The sequence below is a fragment of the Macrobrachium nipponense genome, chromosome 33 (assembly GCF_015104395.2).
Source record: "Macrobrachium nipponense isolate FS-2020 chromosome 33, ASM1510439v2, whole genome shotgun sequence".
Classification (NCBI taxonomy): domain Eukaryota; kingdom Metazoa; phylum Arthropoda; class Malacostraca; order Decapoda; family Palaemonidae; genus Macrobrachium; species Macrobrachium nipponense.
The window spans coordinates 16,384,354-16,408,415 of NC_087219.1; the positions used below are offsets into that span (position 1 = coordinate 16,384,354).

Below are 24,062 nucleotides of genomic sequence, written 5' to 3' on the forward strand. Positions count from 1 at the left end.
ACCTCTGTCCGATTGATCGGGGTGTGCACCGCAGGATCAATGGTCAGACCTCTGAGCCAAGTACTAAGAGAGAGGCAAGCGTATCTCATTGTACCAGCAAGTAAGAACTTGCTCCTTTACAAGAGCCAACATAAAGTTATGGGTTTGTCTCAAGTAGGCATCCACTCCTTCCCCCTTGTTGGAGGGAGTGGAGGATATTTGCTTCTATCCCTAACTAAAGGGATAGATTGGGGCTCGGTCGAGTAGCTTACCTGCATCGGAATTCCTTCCCAGTATGGTGACGACCGTGACCCTCTGCCCACAGCAGAGAGAGAGAGATGGAGAAGAGAAGCTAGTCGCACTCTCATTCAACCATTCATTCCTACAGTCACACCAGGAATCGATGCTGTTCTGCCTGCTCTGGGTGCTGGGTAAGCTTACACAACGTGTTGAGCAGCCACCACAGGTCCCAAGGAAAAAGTATCCAAGGACTTGTGGGCAATATCCCGAAGGTAGAAGGACGTGAAGGTAGTCTGGTTGCCCAGACACCTGCCTTCAGGACCTGCGCCCACGGAGAAGTTCTTACGGAACGCCAAAGAGGGTCCAATACCTCTGACTTCGTGGGCTCTCGGTCGGAGCGTACGGATGTCGTCACTACCATCAGCCTCGTACGCCCTCCTGATCACCTCACGCAGCCAGAAAGAAAGTGTGTTCTTGGATACTTCTTTCTTGGTAACCCCAGTGCTAACGAAGAGGCGTCGACACTCAGGCCCGAGGTGTCGAGTTTTCTTCAGATAGCGCCGTAGCGCCCTCACAGGACAAAGCAGCAACTCATCCGTATCGTTGTCGGTGAAATAAACCATTAGGGAGGGGATCGTGAAAGACTCGAACCTGTCGTCAGGGATCGACGGACGGATTCCTGAGTCTTAGCTACGAAAATTCGGGACGAAATCGAGCGTCACAGATCCCCAGCCCCACCCCTGGTATGTTTAACATTGAAGGACAGACCATGAAGTTCCCCCTACTCTCTTCGCCGATGCCAGGGCCAGCAAGAAGAGGATCTTGAGGGTCAGATCCCTGTCTGACGACTCTCGGAGTGGCTCGAATGGTCTTCGAGTCAAACTCCTAAGGACGAGAGTCACATCCCACTCAGGGGGGCCCTGAGTTCCCTGGGTGGGCAAGACCTTTCGAAGCTCCTCATAAGCAAGGAGATCTCGAACGAGTTCGAGATGTCCAGTCCCCTCAGTTTTAGGACAAGGGCCAGGGCGGCTCTATATCCTTTAACTGTGGGTACTGAGAGGAGCTTCTCTCGGCGAAGAAACACGAGGAAATCCGCTACCTGCTGAAGAGTGGCTCTGAGAGGAGATAGACCCCGTCTACGACACCAACCACAGAAGACGGCCCACTTCCCCTGGTACACAGCTGCAGAGGACTGTCGACGTGTCCAGCCATCTCTGTTGCTGCGCTGCGAGAAAAGCCTCTCGTCGCAAGAGATGGTGGATAACAGCCAGCCGTGAAGTTGTAGGGACTGGACTGCCCGTGGTACCTTGCTCTACGTGTGGCTGGGCTAGAAGGTTGCCGTGGGGCCAGGGGGGCATCTCTCCGGTTCTTCCGCAAGAAGAGCCAGCAGGATCATCCTGAGATTGGAGTGACCAGCGCTCGGCTGATCCCTTTCCGAATCAGACAAAAAGGAGAAAAGGCGTAGACGAAGAGGTTGTCCCAGGGGTGTTGAAGAGCGTCCTCTGCAGCTGCCCATGGGTCCAGCACGGCCGAACAAAAAACTTGAAGTTTTTTGTTGTGCCGGGTGGCGAACAGGTCTATGACCGGACGCCCCCACAGGTTGAAGAGCCTTTCCGCCACTTCTGGGTGTAGGGACCACTCGGTCCCTATCACCTGATCCCGACGGCTGAGCTTGTCTGCTACTACATTCCTCTTGCCTGGAATGTAGCGTGCTGACAGCTCTATTGAGTGAGCCGTGGCCCACTCGTGCACCTGCACGGTCAACTGGTGTAGCGGGAGAGACACTAGGCCCCCCTGCTTGTTGACGTATGCCACTACTGTGGTGTTGTCGCACATCAACACCACCGAGTGTCCCACCAAGCGGTCCTGGAACTCTTGGAGAGCGTAAAACGCCGCCTTGAGTTCTAGGACATTGATGTGAAGGTGCTTGTCGTGATGGTCCCACACACCTGCAGCCAGCAACTCCTCCAGGTGTGCGCCCCATCCCTCGGTCGATGCGTCTGAAAACAGCAGCATCTCCGGGGGGGGAGTGCGTAGAGGCACTCCTCTTAAGAGGTTCCTGTCGTCGAGCCACCAGGCTAGGTCCTGCCTCACCTTCTCCGTGATGGACACGGGGAAGTAAGGTGGATCCTTTACCTGTGACCAACTCTCCCTTAGTCTCCACTGGAGAGACCGCAGGTGAAGACGTCCGTGAGGAACTAACTTCTCGAGTGACGACAGGTGGCCGATCACGACTTGCCATTGCTGAGCTGCCTGTTCCTGCCGCGACAGGAACCGGCCGGCTGCCTCCCTGAATTTGCTGATCCTCAAGTCTGCGGGCAGACTTGAGCTGCTACCGTATCGATCAGCATACCCAGGTACTTCATCTTCTGCTTGGGTTCGAGATCGGACTTCTCGTAGTTTATCACGATCCCCAGATCGCGACAAAACTTTAGAAGTCGATCCCTGTCCTGCAGCAACTGCGAGCGGGAGCTCGCCAGGACCAGCCAATCATCGAGATACCTCCGAAGACGTATCCCGTGCGAATGGGCCCAAGCACACACCAGTGTGAACACTCTCGTGAACACCTGTGGGGCGGTTGACAGACCGAAGCAAAGTGCCCTGAATTGGTACACCGTCCCGTCGAAGATGAAGCGGAGGTACTTTCTGGAGGACTGATGGATGGGTATTTGAAAATACGCATCCTTCAGGTCCACTGAAAGCATGAAATCGTTCTCCCTGATGGAGTCGAGCACGGAACGTGCCGTCTCCATCTTGAACCGAGTCTGGCGAACAATCGGTTTCAGGGGAGAGAGATCTATCACCGGGCGCCAGCCCCCCGATGCCTTCTCCACTAAGAAAAGGCGGCTGTAAAAGCCCGGTGACCGATCTGCTACGACTTCTACAGCTCGTTTGGTCAGCATGGTCTTGATCTCCTGCAGAAGAGCGTCGTCCTTTGAGGATCCTAGAAACATATGCTGAAGATGGACCGGGTTGGAGGTGAGGGGTGGCCGAGATTCGAAGGGTAGTAGATATCCCTCCCGAAGGACGTCTACTATCCAGGTCTCGGCACCGTAGCGCTGCCAAGTTGCCCAATGGCTCGCTAGGCACCCCCCCACTTCCGGCAGCTGGTGAGGGGGAACGCCGTCCCTAGCGTTTCCCACCTCGCTTCGACTTCTTCCCAGCACCTCCTCGGGGAAAGGAGGGCTGGGAGGAGGGCTGGTTACGGCCTCCTTTACCAGAAGTTGAAGCAGGAAGAGTCTTTCCTCGGGCTTCGATGGAGCAGCTGTCTTAGCAGCCGAGGAAGCGCTAGCTAAACTCTTAGGCTTAGCCGCAGTTTGTACGGGTTGCCCAGAAACCTTCGTAAACTGCCTGGTGAACCAGACGGTCACTGTCATCAGTGCGCCGTCTCTCCACCGCAGCGTCCACCATCTCTCCGGGAAAGAGAGCGGAGGAACTCTTCATTGGTCCGTTACGGAGTCCATTTACCGCCTCACGCCCAGCCCCCTTGGCTACTCGTGTAAGGACAGCGTCCCTACGACAGAGAACCAAGTTGGCCCACAGGTTTGCCGTCTGATGGGCGAGGTAGGAGAGGCCCTACCTCCAGCACTGGCACAGTCTCCTGAAGTCGGGGTCCGTCTTCGAGGGCAGCGCCCCCAGAGTCGGCCGCGACCTTGGATACTGTAGGGACCACAGATCCACCAAGAGACTGCCTGGAAAGCCGCCATAGCGGTAGCTTCCAGACCCAGTGCCTCCTGCTGCGAGAACCACAAGTTCTCCGACAGGAGCTGCTGCAGGGACACACCTGGAGTTAGCCTAGCTAGCTCCGGGTTAACCTGTTTTGGGCAGTATTGGATCCACTGATGGCACGTAGAACTTCCGCTGTCGCTGCAGAGGAGGAGGAAGTAGCTTGGAAGACCGTCCTGACTTAAGTGAATCCTCTCGTCCTGAGACGAAATTCTCCACCTGGTCAAGGACTGAGTCTGCAAGCTCCGATCGCGGCAGTCCCACCGTCAATTGGGTTCCCTCTTCGGGCCCCAAAATGACTCGAGCCGGGACGTGGGCTCAGATGGTGGTAGTGGCGATCCTTCACCCCCAGGTCGTTGTGCTGACGAATCAGCCCAATAACCTGGGCAAAGTTCTCTGGATCTCGGGAGTTACAGCGTCCTGAGGAGTAGGACCGTCCAGTCCCTCCCAACAGGAGCAGCTCTCGAGACCCTCCCCCTTCAGAAGGAGGAACAGCAACAGACCCCTGACGGTCGCCTCCAAACCACTTGCGCGTACGACTGGCTGGTTCTAAGACCATGCCTGGTGCGTGCGGCATCGTGACGGATCGTGAGCAGCGCACCTCTCACGATCACTCCTAGCTACCTCGCTCTTCCCGGTGTAGCCCGAGGAAGTTGAAGGTAGTGGAGAGACAGACCTGACGCTCCCCCCCCGCTCGCTGGCAGGACCAGCGTACGTAGGGGGGGGGCTGCAGCCGATCACCAACCCGCGGTGGGGATCGATACTGCAGGCCATGGCCGTGCCGCTCACCTGTGGCAAGCGGCTCAACTGAGCACGTCGACACGGTCCCGTGCGTCAGACGAGCTGCTGCTGGCCACCGTCTCCGTCCGGTCCCTGTGGGAGCGGCGTCAGGTGATCTGCAGAGCTCGCTTTCGCGGTGAGACCGGTGAGGCGTCCTCACGGCACGTCAAAAACCGCTGGTACCAGCCGAAGCTGGTACCGTCGGTCGAGGGGACCTCTTCCCAGCCTCAACCCGTGGCCGGTCAGAGACCGTCACGTCAACCCGAGGTACCGGCTGGTCGCTACGAGAGCGGCCGCTGGCCTGGCGAGAGTCACCTGCGCGACTCTCCGACAGTCTTCTGCTCCGTCCCTCGGTCATGACGGGGAGCGAGCTCAGGCGTCTTGACTTTGGCTGCACGGTCGCCCGAAGGAGACCGTACACTGGAACTTCTCGCGGACGAGAAGCCGAGCCGTACCTGGCTTAGCAGCAGCGCTACCAAGACCAGGCGAGGATGTACCAGCAGTAGCCAGCACACCCTTGGTCCCCGTCGTCGTCTTCTTCTTCAGAAGAGGAGACGGGCCCTGTTCCCGAGGGAACAGGAGGACCAGCAGAAGCACCCCCGTCACACCGGAGTGAGACGGGCCCTTCGAAGGTCCCGCAGGAGCCTTCTTAGGGGGGGAGGAGGCAAGCCTTCTTCTCTTCGGCTTGGAAGCCTTAGAAGTCGAAGGGGGAGAGGCGGCAACAGACGACGAAGAAGACGATGAAGACGACGACGACACCTTCCTCTTCTTCTTCCTCTTCTTCGTCAGCTCCCTCAGGACGGACGTCAGGTCTTCCATCCACGGAAAAGTCGGGCCAATTGCCGAAGCAACACGCCCCGACTGATCCTGTCCGGAAAGACCTGAGTCCGGGGCAGCACCTCCATGACGAGACGCGACGTGGGCAGGGGCAGGCACGGCAGGAACATCAACAGCAGGACAGCACCATCAGGACCAGCACCAGCGGGCCGACCAGCACCAGCAGGACCAGCACCAGCAGACCAGCACCAGCAGACCAGCACCAGCAGCAACATCAACATGAGCGTCACGCACCGCGCGCCTCGTAGGAGCGGCGCGAGCGGCTGGGCCAGCAACACTAGCTGCAGGTACGGCAGGTACGGCAGCATAGTCCGGCGTCACAGGCATCTCCAACTCAGCCAGTTTCATCATCGGGACGGGCGGCAGGTCCAGGGGAGAACTTTTCGGACAGCGAAAGTCGGGGGTCGGCAGCACATAGAATCCAGGTGGAGGCGGCACGCCCCTCTTAGGTACGGCAGCAATCGGCTTTTGGATTGATGCAGTGGGGGTCACAGATGCAATGTGTTGCGTGTAAACCACATGAGGAGGGGCGGCGTACGCTGGGGTAGACACTGTATTCGTAGTCGTTGTGACTACACCATGAGTTACTACTGCCGACCCCGCCAGTCGTTGAATTAAGCCCTGGATACTGGGAGCGCCCTGCAGTCCCAACGACGCCCACACCTGTCCAAGGTCGTCACTCACAGAAGGCACACCTGAGGGAGGAACAGTCGGGTCAGTTAGAGGGGCACCCTCACGCCTGGGGGAGGACGAACCCCACCCAGAGCGGACGGAAGACCCCGAATACAATTGGACATCCGGGGTATCGGGCGCCCTCCTCCACACTCGACGGATCGAGTGAGGAGAAGAACTCCGAAACCCCCCCCACCCCCGCAGGGGAAGGCGGCAAAACCGTGGGGGCTGAGCTGGAGGCAGGAAGGATGACGAGGTATCCGTCACCAAAGGAGTCGCTGGAGAGCTTTCCGACGACTCCTTGGTCGATCTACGCCTCTTCCTACCCTCGTACAGCACCCACTGCGCCTCGGACCAATTCATACATACATTACATGGTTCGGTTCGGGAACATTCGCGCCCCCGACACCGATAACACAATTCATGTGGATCTATATCAGGATAAGAGCGAAATCCGCCGCATTTACGCCCCTCCAGCCCGGGACACACTCTACGGGCAGCTGGTGGGCGCGGCGAAAGCTCTTCGAGATCCATAATTCAGTCACTTTACAAATCAATGAAAATGAAAAAAGAGTACTTACAATTTCATTCACAACCACAAACAAACCAGTCAGAAGAAATTGTAAACACATCCAAAGCACACGACGAAATAGCGGGCAGAGCGATGACGAGCACGTCCTGTCACGAAAACCACGGCCGAAAGCAAAAGTGATTCTTCACTGCTCGGGTGCACGGCGCGCGCACGATCGGATCGGAAGCAGTTAACTACCGTTCTCCCTTGTTCGAAGCTTACGACCGTCCCAGCTGCCGCTAGTTACCTTCCTATTGTTAAAGGACCGAGGGTTTGTATTACGTATCGGAACAATATATCACTGGCTAGGAAGCATGTTTCTGTAGTAGAAATTTTAAAAACTTTTGGACTGACTAATTGTGATTTTTAACATTTCAAACATTCAAATACCATATTATCATGTCATTTACCCAAGCTTTTCATTTTTGTTTACATTTAAAATGCCTACAATGATACCAATAGTCAAGTGCTGTCCTCTGCACTATTTTCTTTGATTTGTTGCATATTGCATTGAAAAATGTCTGTAAACTAATTGATTCATAGAATACCCAATTACAACTTAATCTACTTCATAAATACCTAATTACAACTTTAACAAATTCATTCACAGAATACCTAATTATAACTAAGATAAAGTAAACTTTCAAACTAAGACTACTTATTGCTACATATGAGATATTCACACAATACCTAATTAAAACTTAAACTAATTAATTCACCGAATACTTAATTACAACTAAGATAAAGTAAACTTCCAAATGAAGACTACTTATTGCTACATATCATTTTACAAGCAATGTAAAAAATAAAAAAATAAAAAGTTCTTACCCTGCTGCTGGTGAGGCTACTACCCTATGATGTGATTGAGGTGCTAGTGATACCACTGGCCACGGCTGTCTGCATCCTCTGCGTACACAAAGCCATTCTCCGTGAGGAGCCCAGTCAAGACCTCTCAATAACCACTGTTCAAATAAACTGTAGTATTTGTTTGGGTTAATCAATGACCTTGTACAGAACTTTAACGAGAAAATAAATTCTTAGAAATCAACTTAACAAAATAACTGAGTCAAGTTTATCGCCATTCTTACAGCTTGACCAAAGGTTTATCCTTAAATGAGCAAAATGGAGTAAGCTGAAGTTAGGCAGCTAGGTGGGAACACAGTAAATGAAAAGTTATGGGTCGAAGGAAAAGCAGCTGAGAAATGGAGGGATGCTGCAAAATGACCTTAATGGTACCATCTATTGTAGGGTTGGTGGACAAATGTCCTGGTTTTCATGAGGAATTTACAAGACTAAATTAGTGAAATGTAAATGTAAAGTACTTGTATGATAATTCACTATGAGATACGTTTCATTTTCAGTTTATGCATTATTCACTATCCCTTGGTTGGCATTTGTTATTCTTCCATTTTATTATTTTTTTTGTTTTTTCCAGCTGATGGGCACTCTGCCAAACAAAGATTAGCATATAGTGACATAAACTAAAACTTTAGAAAACGAATGGAATCACTCGGTGAAGAGCACACCTAGAATAAAATTGTGAGCATTAAAAAGTAAAAACTAATGCAGTTTGAGATGATAAAAAAAATTAGCAATGACTGCCTTGTATACGTATTAGTGCCTAACACTGGCTCACCCTTTCAGATAACATACATATATGTAATGCTACAGGAATAGTACATAAAAATAAACAAGGTACCTAACCCTGGTGTTAAGTAAAATATGACAATTTGTCGAAAATTGGCATTTTTCCTAACTATACAACCTGAGGTCCTTTAAACAATAGGAAGTAGCTAGCGGCAGCTGGTAACGGTCGTAAGCTTCGAACAAGGGGAGAACACGTAGTTAACTGCTTGTCCGAGGTCGTCGCGCGCAAAGTCACTTTTGCTTTTGGCCCATGCAAAATACGCAGAGTGAGGGGTGGCATGAGAGGGACTATATGTAAAGGACCTCAGGTTTGTATAGTTAGGAAAAATGCAATTTTCGACAAATTGTCATTTGTTCCGATACGTAATACAAACCATCGGTCCTTTAACAATAGGAAGACTCACTTCTTGGTGGGAGGAATCTGAGTCTTTGATGAACAGACTGGTGTTCGTCCATCCCTGGCCTGCCTCCCTGGTCGTAAGAGCGAGGGAGGGATCCAAGCCTCTGTCCGATTGATCGGGGTGTGCACCGCAGGATCAATGGTCAGACCTCTGGGCCGAGTACTAAGAGAGAGGCAAGCGTATCTCTTCGTACCAGCATTGTAAGAACTTTTCCTGTACATGAGCAAATATAAGTAATGGGTTTGTCTCATGTAGGCATCCCACTTCCTCCCCCCTTGTTGGAGGAAGTGGTGGATATACACTCCTATCTCTAGTTAAAGAGATAGGATGGAGCTCGGTCGAGTAGCTTACCTGCATCTGACTCCCTTCCCAGCGTGGTAACGACCGTATCCTCTGCCCACAGGTAGAGGTTAGAGAAAGATGGTAAGAGAAGCCAGTCACACTCTCATTCGCACATTCATTCTCCCAGTCATACTAGGAATCGATGCTGTTCTGCCTGCTCGGGTGCTGGGTAAGCTTACACAACGTGTTGAGCAGCCACCACAGGTCCCAAGGAAAAAGTATCCAAGGACTTGTGGGCAATATCCCGAAGGTAGAAGGACGTGAAGGTGGTCTGGTTGGCCCAGACACCTGCCTTCAGGACCTGCGCCACGGAGAAGTTCTTACGGAACGCTAAGGAGGGTCCGATACCTCTGACTTCGTGGCTCTCGGTCGGAGCGTACGGATGTCGTCGCTACCATCAGCCTCGTACGCTCTCCTGATCACCTCACGCAGCCCAGAAAGAAAGCTCGTTCTTGGAAACCTTCTTTCTTGGTAACCCCAGTGCTAACGAAGAGGCTTGTCGACACTCAGGCCTGAGATCGAGTTCTCTTCAGATAGCGCCGTAGCGCCCTCACAGGACAAAGCAGCATCTCATTCCGCATCGTTATCGGTGAAGAAGTCCAGAAGGGAGGGGTATCGTGAAAGACTCGAACCTGTCGTCAGGGATCGACGGATTCTGAGTCTTTGGCTACGAAGTTCGGGACGAAATCGAGCGTCACAGATCCCCAGCCTCTGGTGTGTTAATATCATAAGACAGACCATGTAGTTCCCCTACTCTCTTCGACCGATCCAGGGCCAGCAAGAAGAGGGTCTTGAGGGTCAGATCCGCTGACGACTCTCGGAGTGGCTCGAAGGGTCTTCGAGTCAACCTCCTAAGGACGAGAGTCACCCATCCCACGCAGGGGGTGCCTGAGTTCCCTGGGTGGGCAAGACCCTTTCGAAGCTCCTCATTAGCAAGGAGATCTCGAACGAGTTTCGAGATGTCCAGTCCCCTCAGCTTTAGGACGAGAGCCAGGGCGGCTCTATATCCTTTAACTGTGGGTACTGAGGAGGAGCTTCTCTCGGCGCGAAGAAACACGAGGAAATCCGCTACCTGCTGAAGAGTGGCTCTGAGAGGAGACAGACCCTGTCTACGACACCAACACAGAAGACGGCCCACTTCCCCTGGTACACAGCTGCAGAGGACTGTCGACGTGTCCAGCCATCTCTGTTGCTGCGCTACGAGAAAAGCTCTCGTTCGCAAGAGATGGGTGGATAACAGCCAGCCGTGAAGTTGAAGGACTGGACTGCTAGGTGGTACCGTTCTACGTGTGGCTGGGCTAGAAGGTTGTGCCAATTGGGTAGCTCTCTCGGTGCGTCCGCTAGAAGAGCCAGCAGGTCCGGATACCAAACGGCTTGAGGCCGTTTGGGAGCCACAGGATCATTCTGAGATTGGGAGTGACCAGCGCTCGACTGATCACTTTCCGAATCAGACAGAAGGGAGGAAAGGCGTAGGCGAAGAGGTTGTCCCAGGGGTGTTGGAGAGCGTCCTCTGCAGCTGCCCATGGGTCCGGCACGGCTGAAAAGAAAACCTGAAGTTTTCTGTTGTGCCGGGTGGCGAACAGGTCTACGACCGGTCGCCCCCACAGGTTGAAGAGCCTTTCCGCCACGTCCTGTGTAGAGACCATTTCGGTCCCTATCACCTGATCCCGACGGCTGAGCTTGTCCGCTACTACATTCCTCTTGCCTGGAATGTAGCGTGCTGACAGCTCTATCGAGTGAGCCGTGGCCCACTCGTGCACCTGCACCGTCAACTGATGGAGCGGAAGAGACACTAGCCCCCCCCTGCTTGTTGACATATGCCACTACTGTGGTGTTGTCGCACATCAACACCACTGAGTGTCCCACTAAGCGGTCCTGAAATTCTCGGAGAGCGTTGAAAAACGCCGCCTCTTTTGAGTTCCAGGACATTGATGTGAAGGTGCTTTTCGTGATGGTCCCCACACAACCTGCAGTCAGCACTCCTCCAGGTGTGCGCCCCATCCCTCGGCGATGCGTCTGAGAACAGAAGCATCTCCGGGGGGGGAGTGCGTATGGGGGCACTCCTCTAAGAGGTGTTGTCGTCGAGCCACCAGGCTAGGTCCTGCCTCACCTTGTCCCGTGAGAGCCACGGGAAAGTAAGGAGGATCCTTGGCCTGAGACCAAACTCTCCTTAGCCTCCACTGGAGAGACCGCAGGTGAAGACGCCCGTGAGGGACTAAACTTCTCGAGTGGACGACAGATGGGGCCGATCACGACTTGCCATTGCTGTGCTGCCTTGTCCTGCCGAGACAGGAACCGGCCGGCTGCCTCCCTGAATTTGCTGATACGCAAGTCTGCGGGAAAGACCTGCCCTGCTACCGTGTCTATCAGCATACCCAGGTACTTTCATCTTCTGCTTGGGTTCGAGATCGGACTTCTCGTAGTTTATCACGATCCCCCAGATCGCGACAAAACTTGAGGAGTCGATCTCTGCCTGTAGCAACTGCGAGCGGGAGCTCGCCAGGACTAGCCAATCGTTGAGATACCTCAGAAGACCGTATCCCGTGCGGAATGGGCCCAAGCTGACACCAGAGTGAACACTCGCGTGAACACTCGTGGGGCGGTTGAGAGACCGAAACAAAGTGCCCTGAATTGGGTACACGTCCCGTCGAAGATGAAGCGGGAGGTACTTTTCTGGAGGAACTGATGGATGGGTATTTGAAAAATACGCGTCCTTCAGTCCACGAAAGCATGAAATCGTTCCCCTGATCGAGTCGAGCACCCGAGCGTGCCGACTCCATCTTGAACCGCGTCGTGCGAACGAAGCGATTCAGGAGAGAGAGGTCTATCACCGGACGCCAGCCCCCCGATGCCTTCTCACTAGGAAGAGGCGGCTGTAAAAAGCCCGGTGACTGGTCCCCCCCCCCCCCCCCCCCCTCCCCCCCCCACGATTTCTACAGCTCGTTTCGCCCGCATGGTCTTGATCTCCTGTCGAAGAGCGTTGTCCTTTGCTGATCCCCGGACATAGGTTTGTAGATGGACCCGTTTGGAGATGAGGGGGGGGCCGAGACTCGAAGGGTAGTAGATATCCCTCCCGAAGGACGTCTACTATCCAGTTTCTCGGCGCCGTAGCGCTGCCAAGTCGCCCAATGGCCCGCCAGGTGCCCCCCCCACATTTTCCTGGCAGCAGGTGAGGGGGAACGCCGTCCCTAGCGTTTCCCGTCCTCGTTTCGACTTCTTTCCCACACCTCCTCGGGGAAAGGAGGGTTGGGAGGAGGGCTGATTACGGCCTCCTCTAGCAGAAGTCGAAACAGCAGGAGTCTTTCGCACGGGGTTTGGACGGTGAAAACCGTCTTCGCTCCGCGTGGAAGCGCTAGCCAAGCTCTTTGGCTTGGCCGCAGTCGCTCGAGATTGCCCAGTTTACCTTCAAGACTGCCTGGTGAACCTAAGCGGTCACTGTCGTCAGTTGCGCCGCCTTTCCACCGCAGCGTCCACCATCTCTCCGGGAAAAGAGAGCTGGGGAACTCATAATGGGTCCCATGCGAAGCTCCGAGTGCCGCCTCACGACCCGGCCCCCCTTGGTCACTCGGGGTAAGGACTGCGTCGCCTACGTCGAAGAACCAAGTTTTGGCCCACAGGTTAGCAGTCTGATGGGCGAGGTAAGAGATTGCTCTTCCTCAAGACTTGGCACAGTCTCCTGAAAGAAAGCGTCGTCTTCGAGAGCAGAACTCCCGAGGCCGCTGCTACTTGGATATCGTGAGGGAACCACAATCCAACCAAGAGACTGCCTGGACTCGCTTGCCATAGCGGTAGATTCCAGGGCAAGTGCCTCCTGCTGCGAGAACCATAGGTTCTCCGACAGGAGCTGCTGCAGGGACACACCTGGAGTCAGGCCTCGCTAACTCCGGGTTAACCTGTTTAGGCAGTATCGGGTCTTCCGAAGGCACGTAGAATCGCCTCTGACGCTGTTAGAGGGGGAGGAAGCAGCTTAGAAGACCGTCCGGATTTCAGCGAATCCTCCCGTTCCTGAGACGAGATTCTCCACTTGATCCAGGGGACTGAGTCTGCAAGCTCTGATCGCGGTAAGCCCACCATCATTTTGGGTTCCCTCTTGGGACCCCAAAAATGATTCGAGCCGGGACGTGGGCTCTGCCGGTGGTAGCGGCGATCCTTCCGCAAGTGTCATTATGCTGACGAATCAGCTTAAGACCTCTGCAAAGTTCCTCTGTATCTCGGGAGTACTGCGTCTTGTGAGTAGGACCGTCCAGTCCCTCAGCAAGGAACAGGTCCCGCAATACTCCTCCTTCAGAAGGAGGAACAGCGGCAGACCCCTGACGGGTCGCCTCCAACTACTTGCGCGTATGTTTCTGGGTCGGTCCTAAAACCGTGCCTGAGCCATACGGCGTCATAGCGGGGTCACGAGCGGCGCACCTCTCGTGATCACTCCTCGGTACCTCGCTCCTCCCGGGTATAGCCCGAGGAGGATTGAAGGTACGGGAGAGGCAGACCTGACGCTCCCCCCTCGCTCGCTGGCAGGGAACCAAGCGTTGCATGGAGGGCTGCTGCCTGATGGTCAACGCCCGGGTGGCGGATCGAGCAGCAGGTCTAGCCTTGCCGCCGCCCTGGGGGCGGGGATAGGCTCGGCTGAGAACGTCGAGACCGATCTCTAGCGCAGGCGGAGCTGTTGCTGCTCACCGTCTCCGCCCCGGGTCCCTATGGGAGACGGCGGTCAGGGTGACCTGCTAGGCTCTCTGTCGCGGTAAGACCCGGCCAGCGTCCCCTCTCGGCGCGTCGAGCCGCTGGTACCAGCGTGGCTGGTACCGACGGCCGCGGGGGGACCCCTTCCTCGCCTCAACCCGTGGCTGGTCAGCGACCGTCACGTCAACCGAGCAGCCAGTTGATCGCTGCGAGAGCATCCACTGGCCTGGCGAGAGTCGTTGCGCACGACTCTCGCCAGTCTTCTGCTCCGCGCCGCTTGTCTTGACGGCGAGCGAGCCCGGACGTCAAGAACTTTGGGGCTGGACGGTCTCCCGTGGAAAAGAGCGTCCACTCGGTACTTCTCGCGAACGAGAAGCGGCCGAGACGGAACCTGGTTTAGCGGCAGAACCGCTGACGCCAGGAGGGGGGAGGGGACGTACCAGCCGAGGCTGGTACCCACCTCTGGTCCCCCGTCGTCTTCTTCTTGCAGAGGAAGGGAGGACGGGGGCCCCGTTCCCGAAGGAACAGGAAGGACCAGCAGAAGAGCTCCCCCCGACTCGCCTGAGCGAGCCGGGTGGGCCCTTTAGAAGATCCCGAAGGAGTCTTCTTTAGTGGGGGAGGGGAGGCAGCCTTCTTCTTCTTCGGGTGTTTAGCCCCCCTTAGAAGTCGAAGGGGGAAGAGGAGGCAGCAGCACGACGGAAGAAGACGACGCAAGACGAAGACGACGACGACATCTTCCTCTTCTTCTTCGCCAGGCTCCGCAGGGGACAGGACGTCAGGTCTTCCATCCAGGGGGAGGGAGCCGGGGCAGTTGCCGAAGCAAACAGGGCCCGACTGCACCTGTCCGGAAAGACTGAGACTGTGACAGCAACCACCAAACAGCAGAACAACAGGAACAGGTCCAGGAACAGCAGGAACAGCATGAACGTTATCTGAAAGGGAATGAGCAGCAGGGGACAGCAACAGGTACGGCAGGCACGGGGCAGGTACCACAGGAGAGCCAGGCGTCCTGTCGGCAGCTACCGTCATCCTCGGCACGGCGGCAGGTCCAGGGGGGGGTGGGGGGTACTCTTGGGGCAGCGGAAGTCCGGGGTCGGCAAACACAAAGAAACCAGGTGGCGGTTGGCCACCCCGTCCTCTTTGTACGGCGGCAATCGGTTTTTGTATTGCAGCCGTGGGTGTTCACCGACATTACATGTGGTGTATACACCAAGTGCGGTGGCAATGTCATAAGCTGGTGTAGATATTGTGGTGGTGGTAGGGTTTACCGTACCATGAGTGACCACTGCCGACCCGCCGCCAACGCTGAATCAACCCCTGGATACTAGGCACTCCCTGCAGTCCCAGCGACTCCCACACCTGTCCCAGGTCGTCCTTCGCTGATGGCACACCTGCGGAAGCAACAGTCGGGTTAGTTAGAGGGGTGGTTTCCCTCGCCTGGGGGGAGAAGACCCCACCCAGAGCGGACGGAAGACCCCGAATACAGCTGGGGGGGACGTCGGGTAGCGGGCGCCCTCCTCCACGCTCGACGGATCGAGAGAGGAGAAGGAAGGGGACCCGCTACCCCCCCCCCGCAGGGGCAGGGTGTGGTGCGAAACGTGGGGGCTGGCCGGGGGGTGGGGGGCAGGAAAAGTAAGACGAAGTGTCCGTTACCAAAGGAGTCACTGGACTTTCGATGACTTCTTTGGCGGCCTAAGTCTCCTCCTGCCTAGTACAGCACCCACTGCGCTCGGACCAATTCATACATGTTACACATGGCTCGGTGCGGGAGCATTCTCGCCCCCGACACCGAGTACAAACCTCATGTGGATCCACATCCACAAATGATCTGAATCCGCCGCATTTAGCCCCTCCCCTCCCGCCCGGGGACACACTCTACGGGCGACTGGGGGGCGCGGCGAAATCTCCATTTCTTGATCACTCATTATACAATGAAAAAATAAAGAAATGTAAATGTACTTACAAGCATAACACTCTCAAACACACTTAGGAAAAAAGAGGGCTGATACTCAAAGCAAACGACAAAGCGGGCCAGAGCGATGACGAGCACGGTCTAATCCTACACAGGCCGAAAGCAAAAGTGATTTGTTTTTTACCTCGCCGCGCGACGATCGGACAAGCAGTTAAAACCTACCGTTTCTCCCCTGTTCGAAAGCTTACGACCGTTCCAGCTGCCGCTAGCTACTTCCCTATTGTAAAGGGACCGATGGTTTGTATTACGTATCGGAACAAATAAAAAAATAAATAAATAAAAAATAAAAGCAGTAAAATAAACCAACACTTTTTTCTAAATTCCTATGATTTAAGGGACCTCAGCCCCTGGCAAACTAAGATAATAAAATTAATAAAATTCCAGCCCCCAGACTACAGCATCCAACCACTACTAACAAATAAAGGTTTTGGTGATACAGTGCCCCTGTTTTACTTTAGATTTTAGTAATTTACAATACCAATAACAAACATAAGGTAAACAATGTGTATCAACAGTCTTATTGTCATACTAAATATGGTCAAAAGCAAGATTAACAAATCCTACAGTCCCAATCTCAATGCAAAACAAACTTCTTGTCTTTGTCTGTAGACTTTCCTTAATCTTATAATAATTTCTTTTGTTGATATTAACATCAATAGTCAGACAGGGATCGGTTGTGGTGAAAAAAAAAGTCAAGGCACAAAATTTCTGTATCAGAAAATGAATGCTAATACATATTAGATTGTACCTACAGCATGTTTTGGATGTGTAATCAAGGTCTCTGGAAGTACGTAGTTCTATTACTGTAATTGTATCTTCACTATGATTAAAATTAACTGTATCAATACATAGCATGTGCACAAGAGAAAGTGAGGAGAGAGATTCCAATGTAGGTTATGCCTAAAACACAAAAAAAAAAAAAAAAAAAAAGAAAAAAAAAAAAAAAAAGTTTGGTCTACTATATAAGGTAATTGTTTCTGACTGTTCATTGGACTATACAATACCATAAATGGAAGCAAGTTTATGATAAAAGACTAAAGTTAGATTCCCCCTTTTTGATCGATTTAGATGATTTATGAAAATTTTGGCCAAAAAGCCAAGCTCTGGAGCACTTTCAGGTCATGCAGCACCTAAGATGATGAAAAAGCAAAAGTTGGATGTGGTTGGATAGGCAAGAAGGAAGAAAGTTAGCAGGAGTGGATGGTAAGGTGAAAGCTAAACAAAATGTGGGTGCAATTAAAGAGGTGAAAAGATTTATGCAAAAACCAACCTTTAGTATCTCTACAGTTCACAAAGTGAGGGTGCTCTGATAACCACTGCACAACCTTGGTAATACATTTGCAAAAATCACAAACCTTCACTGCAAATTATCCAAAAAAATTTCTTTGAATCTGAAAAAGCTATTGTTATAATAACAATAAAGTTTCATACATACTTACCTGGCAGATATATACATAGCTAAGACTCCGTCGTCCTCGACCAGAAATTCAAATTTCGCGGCCACACGCTGCAGGTAGGTCAGGTGATCTACCGTCCTGCCCTGGGTGGCAGGATTAGGAACCATTCCCGGTTTTCTATTCATAATTTTTTTTTTTCTCTTTCCCCCACCGTCTCCGCGGGGAGGCTGGGGGGTTGGGCCCATTAATTGTATATATCTGCCAGGTAAGTATGTATGAACTTTATTGTATTATAAACAATATCATTTTTCATACAATCAAAACTTTACTGTCAGATATATACATAGCTGATTGACACCCTTTGGTGGAGGGTAAGAGACAGCTAACATGGAATAGACAGGTAAACAACATATGTTGTAGGTATAAATAAACCTTGGTTCCTATTCTGATAGGTGGTAGACTTCGTGGCTGTTGCCCAGTAGTCTGCATCACCTCAAGACTTTAGCGAGATATGTGATCTATGGCTAAGAGATCTTGTGGGTCTGCGAGGGATATGAACCGCTTACTCGCAGAGCCTGAAAGGGACTTTTGTGTCAATGGGTATCCTGGACCACTTCTATGACAATTACAACCTTATGAAGGAGCGCAACCCACCGATCCCGATCACCTGATCCTAACGAGGGGTTCGCGCTCAAATTGGAAAGAGTTATCCACACATCCTTTCAAAAACCCCCTTAATTTCAAAAACCCCAAATTTTAATTCACTAAGTTAAAAAAAACTTTAACTCAAAGTTAAGGATCAGTGTCGGCTCCCTATCCCAGTAACGGTATCCGCAGAAAAAACGTATAAACCAAAAGAGAGGATCTCTCGTAGGTAAACTTGACATCCTTTTGTGTAATGAGAAGTCAACACAGAGTTGCCTCTACCGTACAACACAGCTAATATGTTTTATATGACATATTGGTATGTAAAGAACAAGAATTTTGCAAAAGCGCGCACTTCCTGTGCTTTTAATTCTCAGCTGTTTGAAGGAATCAAGTCACTTATTGCAGTGCTTAGGAGATCTCCATGTTTCAAAGAAGACCAGGGCTTTCTTGAAATATGGATCTCTCCCGACTGAAGCCTGAAGCCTGGCCAGGAACCTCGCCCACCTGGCTGGTGCTTTGCTCTTGGTTGGCGCCTAGCGCTTGTCTGTACTTTCCGCTTGACTGGGCGACCTCGCATCTGGTTGACGCCTCGCGTCTTTAGCTAGAGATTCGCGCCTAGAGCCTGGCTTGCGCCTGGCTGGCTGCTCGCACCTGGGCTGGCGCCTGGCTGGCGTCTCGCGCCAGGTTGGCGCGTTTGCCTGCCATGCCTGGCGCCTCGCGCTTGCGCTGCCTGGAGCTTCGCACATGGCTGTGCCTGGCTGGCGCCTTGCGCCTGGCGTGGAGTCTCGCGGCCGGTTGAGTGGCGCCTTGCGCCTGCCTGGAGCTTCGCGGCTGCTGGTACCTCGCGCCTGCCTGGCGCCTCGCGCCTGGTTGGTTTTTTTTTTTTCTCCCTCCCCACTTGCCGGAGCTTCGAGCTTGGTAGGAGTCCCTCGAGGATGTTCTGGCAATGTCCACATCTGACATCTTATCTGTCCTATATGTTCGCATACTAGCGCATCTGTGTCAGGTTGTAGGCCCGGTCTTTCTCCTCATCAGAACAATGGGACAGTGTTCTTGGGGCTGTCTGCCGGTTTCTTCTTCCTTACTGACTGTGTCAGAAGGTCTTGAGTCGCCTTTCTCAGTTAATGAACGAGAAATGTCCTTCACTAACTGAGAAGGGAAAAAAAAAAACAAAAAAGTCTGACAATAGGCGAGTACAGAAGCGCTGCCCTCTGAGCGGTGGGAGACCGCTTGGTTAAAAAGACACTATATACGTCCTCTTTTTAAGAAGACCTGCTCCAAACAAAGAGGAGATCTCAACCGAGCCATCCTGAACCGCTTTTGTATATACAAGACAAAATACACAGAAGGGGACTTCTGGTTCGAGTCCTTCAGAATCATGGGGCTTTCTTGGACATCACCCCAAGGGACCAATCTAAGAAGTTGAAAACTTCCAATACATGAAAGAGTCCCTTGAGGAGATGGTCCAGTTCTGAAATGCCCCAGTTTATACGGGCAGAGTTCAAAACCTTGTCTACGTGAAGCGTCAACTAAGGTAGAAAAGTCCGCTTCTGACGTAGACGGAAGAGAATACCCATATTCTCTCCCGTCAATAATACAAAATGGCCTCTTTTACCAGCTAGTCTCGTGGATGGCATGCAGAAAAGACCGTTCAACTAACTCCTTCTTCGACTTCATCCAAGAGTCTAAAGACGAAAGAGCCCTCTTCATCGAAATGGCGGGCTTTCTCATTTCTAAGAAAAAAAACGAAGATTTCTCGTCTTTGCACTCGAGAAAAGAGAGCGCGGAGAAGGAGGGAGAGGCAGGAGTCAAGTCGTCTCCATACTCCTCTAGAAGCAAGGCTGTCAAAAAAACATTATAGTTCGACATCCTTCTCTTTCCTTGATACTCCTCCTCCGAGTTTACTTCTAACTCGGGGTCTAGATGAGTCTCCGCTGCTAATTCAGTACGTCTTTACTGGAGAGAGAACAAAATCTAATAGGAAAGGGGCTAAGGGAATGATATTCCTTCCTCTTCCCCGCTTTAATAGTTCCCTGGAAGGCGCCGAAAACAGCCCAGGCTTCTCTCCATAAATGGATGACGCTTCCCGCTTGGATGACGTTCTAGTCCGCCAAGTGTCCTGGCTGACGCCTCCCGTTTGTGTGGCTGCTGACGTCTGGATGACGCCTCGCGCCTGGAAGACGCTTCTGCTCTCAAAAGGCGTCCTAACTGGCGCCAAAAATTTTGGTTGGAGCCTCGCGTCTAAAAGCAGCTTTAAATGGACGATTCATATCTTGACGACGTCTCACGTCTCTCTGGCGTTACGTTGTCTTCCGTAAGATTCTCCCGATCTCGCTCTCGAAAACCGAAGCCTCTGCGATAGTTTGGAAGCTTCACGTCTGCATGACGCCTCTCGCTTCGCAGGGGTGGGGAGAGAGGACGAGACTTCTGGGCTATGAAGAAGACCTTTCCGCAGGTTCTCACAACTCTTTCCAATAAAAATGTTAAACATGTTAACAGTTATTATCGTCGATCGAGAAGGATCTCTTTGTTAACGCGAATAGGGAGCGAAAAAAAGAGATTCTCGATACTCTATGCGATATGAGAGAGTCGTGGAAATGGCTTAAGTGATTAAATGGGTAACGGAAATCAGGAACGAATCTTGCCGTTACCCGAGCTTGGTGTACGATAGGCTACTGGACTCTTAGGTTAATAACTCGCTAAAACGAGAAAATCTTGGATGGTGCTCTTTGGCTCACTGCGCCAGGCTGGCGCTTCTGGAGCATTGCGCCAGGTTGGTACTACGCGCCAGACTGGCGCTTTCTTCTAATTCTTTTTTATGTTATGTGCCAGAAAAAACACCTGTTGGCATTTATGTACCCGACATCCTTTCCACATGTTAATTCCGTTCTTAGTAGGAAAAAGCTTTATATACGTAGTTATAGTCCATTAAGGGAAACAAGTTGCTGCCCCAAAGAGAATGTTTCCCATCCGATTCATCATCTTCTTCTGAGCAGGTACTCTAATAAGCTATGCTTTCGTAAGCCTGAGAGCATTACATAATACAATGTTCTGCTGCGATAGAATCCTTTAATAATGTTACCTACGGTAAACAGCATGAAAGGTTGTACTAATCTCTCTTATTGAAAGCTTCTTTTTTTAGCAAAAGGCATACAATATTTTATTTATGTTAGCTTAACTATCCCCTCAATCCGAGGTAAGACCGCGATTGTAGGGGGAGAGATACGGGATAGTTATTCATCCAGCAGGGGAGAGAGAGATACGCCCCGACCGCTCATTGGACTGACACTACACGGTACTGGGGGGGGGGACAGTAACTGGCGTAGGCGTTACTGCGTGGTCTCAGGCTCTCAGCGAAGGGCAAGTCCCCGCTTACTCCTTCCAGAGTTGCCAAGCTACTCAATTAATAAAAGGGAATTTTATAAAATTTATTATCGAACTTCAGGAAGTCTTATTAAAGCATATTTAAGCGAAAACACGACTTCGATAAATCTAGAAGCTAAGTAGGGTGTTGTCTTAAAACAATCCCTTTAAGCGTATCCTTCCTAGGGAAAGACGTAGAAGATACTGGTAATTGAGTTTGCACAGAAAAGAAGTAAACTACGTATGTTTATGATTTGACCGTATCCGTATTCTCAAAACAGCAGAAACTCTACTACCTTCTACTATCTTCGTTCTTTCGTTAAATAGAACGATAGAAAGAGTATACGTATATATATCCTTAAGGAAACGAAGTTAATAAAGGAACTCTTTAAATCTTCGTGATTTCTTCATAAAACTCGCGGAAAGAGACAGAATTCCTGTTTCATCACTAGGTTTACGGAAGGAAGTAGATATTTTCTATCCGCCATCATTACCCAAACGTCGATGAGATCTTATTAAGAAAAAAACCCCAAAGCTCTTGCCTCCTCAAAACAAAAGAGGGAAGAGCATGGATGAAGGAGAGAGTCCGCAATTGAGAGGGAATGCGCCTAACAAAGGAGTCTTCTGAATAATGAAAAGGGGCTTCGCTAGTATCAGAATCTTCTGACAAAAGCAACGGCCCGCCTGGTGCGACATCTTGCACATTTGCCAGGGAAAGTTGCTCAAGTTAAAAATTCAAAGAGGAGTCTCGCGACTGACCTCTCTCTCAATGAAGATTTTGGAAAATCTTTCTTGACGGCCTGGCGGGTCTGGATCCTTGCGCCTAGCGCTGGCGTCTGGATAGTTCCGCGCGCCCTGGAATGTTCCGCCACGCTAGAAAGGAGCGCTTGCGTGGAAGGTCCCGTGCGCCCTAATAGATCCGAGCGCCTCTGTCTTGTTATACGAGCCTTTCTTGCCAGAAAACGTTCAATGGAAGCATCCTTCTGATTGCACTCTACTATAAGGCTCCTTAGTTAAAGCCGGTGTCTGTTTTTTCTCTTTGGAAGGCGCCTTGCGCCAAGAAAAAGTTCTGGAAACGCGGCTCGCACTCAGTTGCTGGAACGCGGCTCGCGTTTATCTGTATGAACGAGGTCGCGCTAGTCTGTTGGAACGCGGCTCGCGCTAGTCGTTGGAACGCGGCTCGCGCCTAGTCTGTTGGAAACGCGGGCTGCTGGCTGGCTGTTGGAACGTGACTCGCGCTAGCTTGCTGGCTGGCTCTCAGCTCTCGCTCAGTGAGTCAGTGTTCTCTTATTCAGAGAACGAGCCAGATCGTCCGAACTTCTAACAAGTACATTCTTCGTCTTTTCGGATGTAAGATGAAGAAACGGAAGAACAGACGCACTTTTTTTAAAAGGCTGCCTTTGCAATGGCTATCCCTGGCAGTCTGGGATGTTTTACAGATCCTGCCGAGGGAACGCCCGATCGGTGGGGATTCTCCATAACCTCCGTAAGGCTTTCGACTTCCTTCTCCCTCTGGGCTTGTGAGTTTGGAAGAGGGGTCTAGGGCCCTGAGGAGCGAGACAGAGCCGATCGAATGCACCCTCTATAATTAGGACGCCTTTCCAATGGCGAACTTGGCGAGTCTGGGACGTTCTACAGATCCTTGCGAGAGGGGGACGCCTAGATCGGTGGGGATTCTCCATAACCTCCGTAGGCTTTCGACTTTCCTTCTCCTCTGGGTATGTGAGCTTGGAAGAGGTCTAGGCCTGGGGAGCGAAACAGAGCGAACAGAACGCACCCTCCACTGCACTAAAACACTAAAATCACTTCTTACCTTCAATAGCTCGTATTTTGAGCTACATTCCTTTGTCTTCAAATTGCAATATGAATTTGAAGATTCTGTGAGGTAAGAAGGAGATGAGGATACCACACTAACCTAGTAATGTTAATGCTAAACTGCTCGTTAGTACGAGAGCTATATAAACTTCTAAAGGAAGCGTAACTATTCTTTTCCTTACTCTTCAAGAAGGAAAGTTTAGCTCAATCAATTCTAACATTTACTACATGTATTATGAATAAATATTAAATTTTCCTTCTTGCAAAACTAGGTGAGTGTCTACCGAAAAGTTCGGTAGTTACACGTAAACAATTCTTCGAAATTTTCGAAGCCAAAGTTTATAAAAACAAATTAATATGCGTAGCCGAACCAAAGATCCAGTACTTCCCTGCAAAAAGATAGCCCAGAAGATCGATGGCGATGAAATCCAAAAATCAAGTCAGGAGGAAAAAACTGCAAAACGTTGTTACATTCCAAGCGACAGAAAAAAAATAGAATAGAAAAAACGGGAATGGTTCCTAATCCTGCCACCAGGGCAGGGACGGTAGATCACCTTGACCTACCTGCAGCGTGTGCCGCAAAAAAGCGAAATTTGAATTTTCTGTCGGGGACGGACGGAAGTCTTAAGCTATGTATAGGATCTGACAGGTAAGTTTGGAATTGGTATGAAAAATGTATTTTCACCCTGGTGAACTATTTTTGAATTTTTTGATGTAACTTCTGAACTGTTTAGGCTTACGTAAGATGAAGATTGAAATTTCATTTAAAAAGACTTACCTACAGGTACTGCTCCATGTTCCAAGAATTCTGAGTCTACTATGGACTAAAATTGGGAATAAAACTATCTATGTTAGCAAATAGTATTGAAAAACTAATGCGACTAAAATTACGAGAAAACTACGTTGAGCAAAAATTGCAAAATCAACAATGGAAAGCAAGAGCTATTTAATCTTCCCTAAAGAGGAGCTGGAGGAGGGAATAAGATTTTTTGCCC

The 24,062-nt window shown here is 51.3% G+C and overlaps 1 protein-coding gene across 1 annotated transcript in view; it reads right to left on the minus strand.

The window, feature by feature from the left end:
• Positions 1-24,062, minus strand: part of LOC135202775 (TBCC domain-containing protein 1-like) — a 62,916-nt gene that overhangs the window by 24,163 nt on the left and 14,691 nt on the right. The window contains 1 exon segment of the mRNA XM_064232237.1: positions 7,634-7,780. Coding sequence (XP_064088307.1) covers positions 7,634-7,780 — 147 coding nt within the window.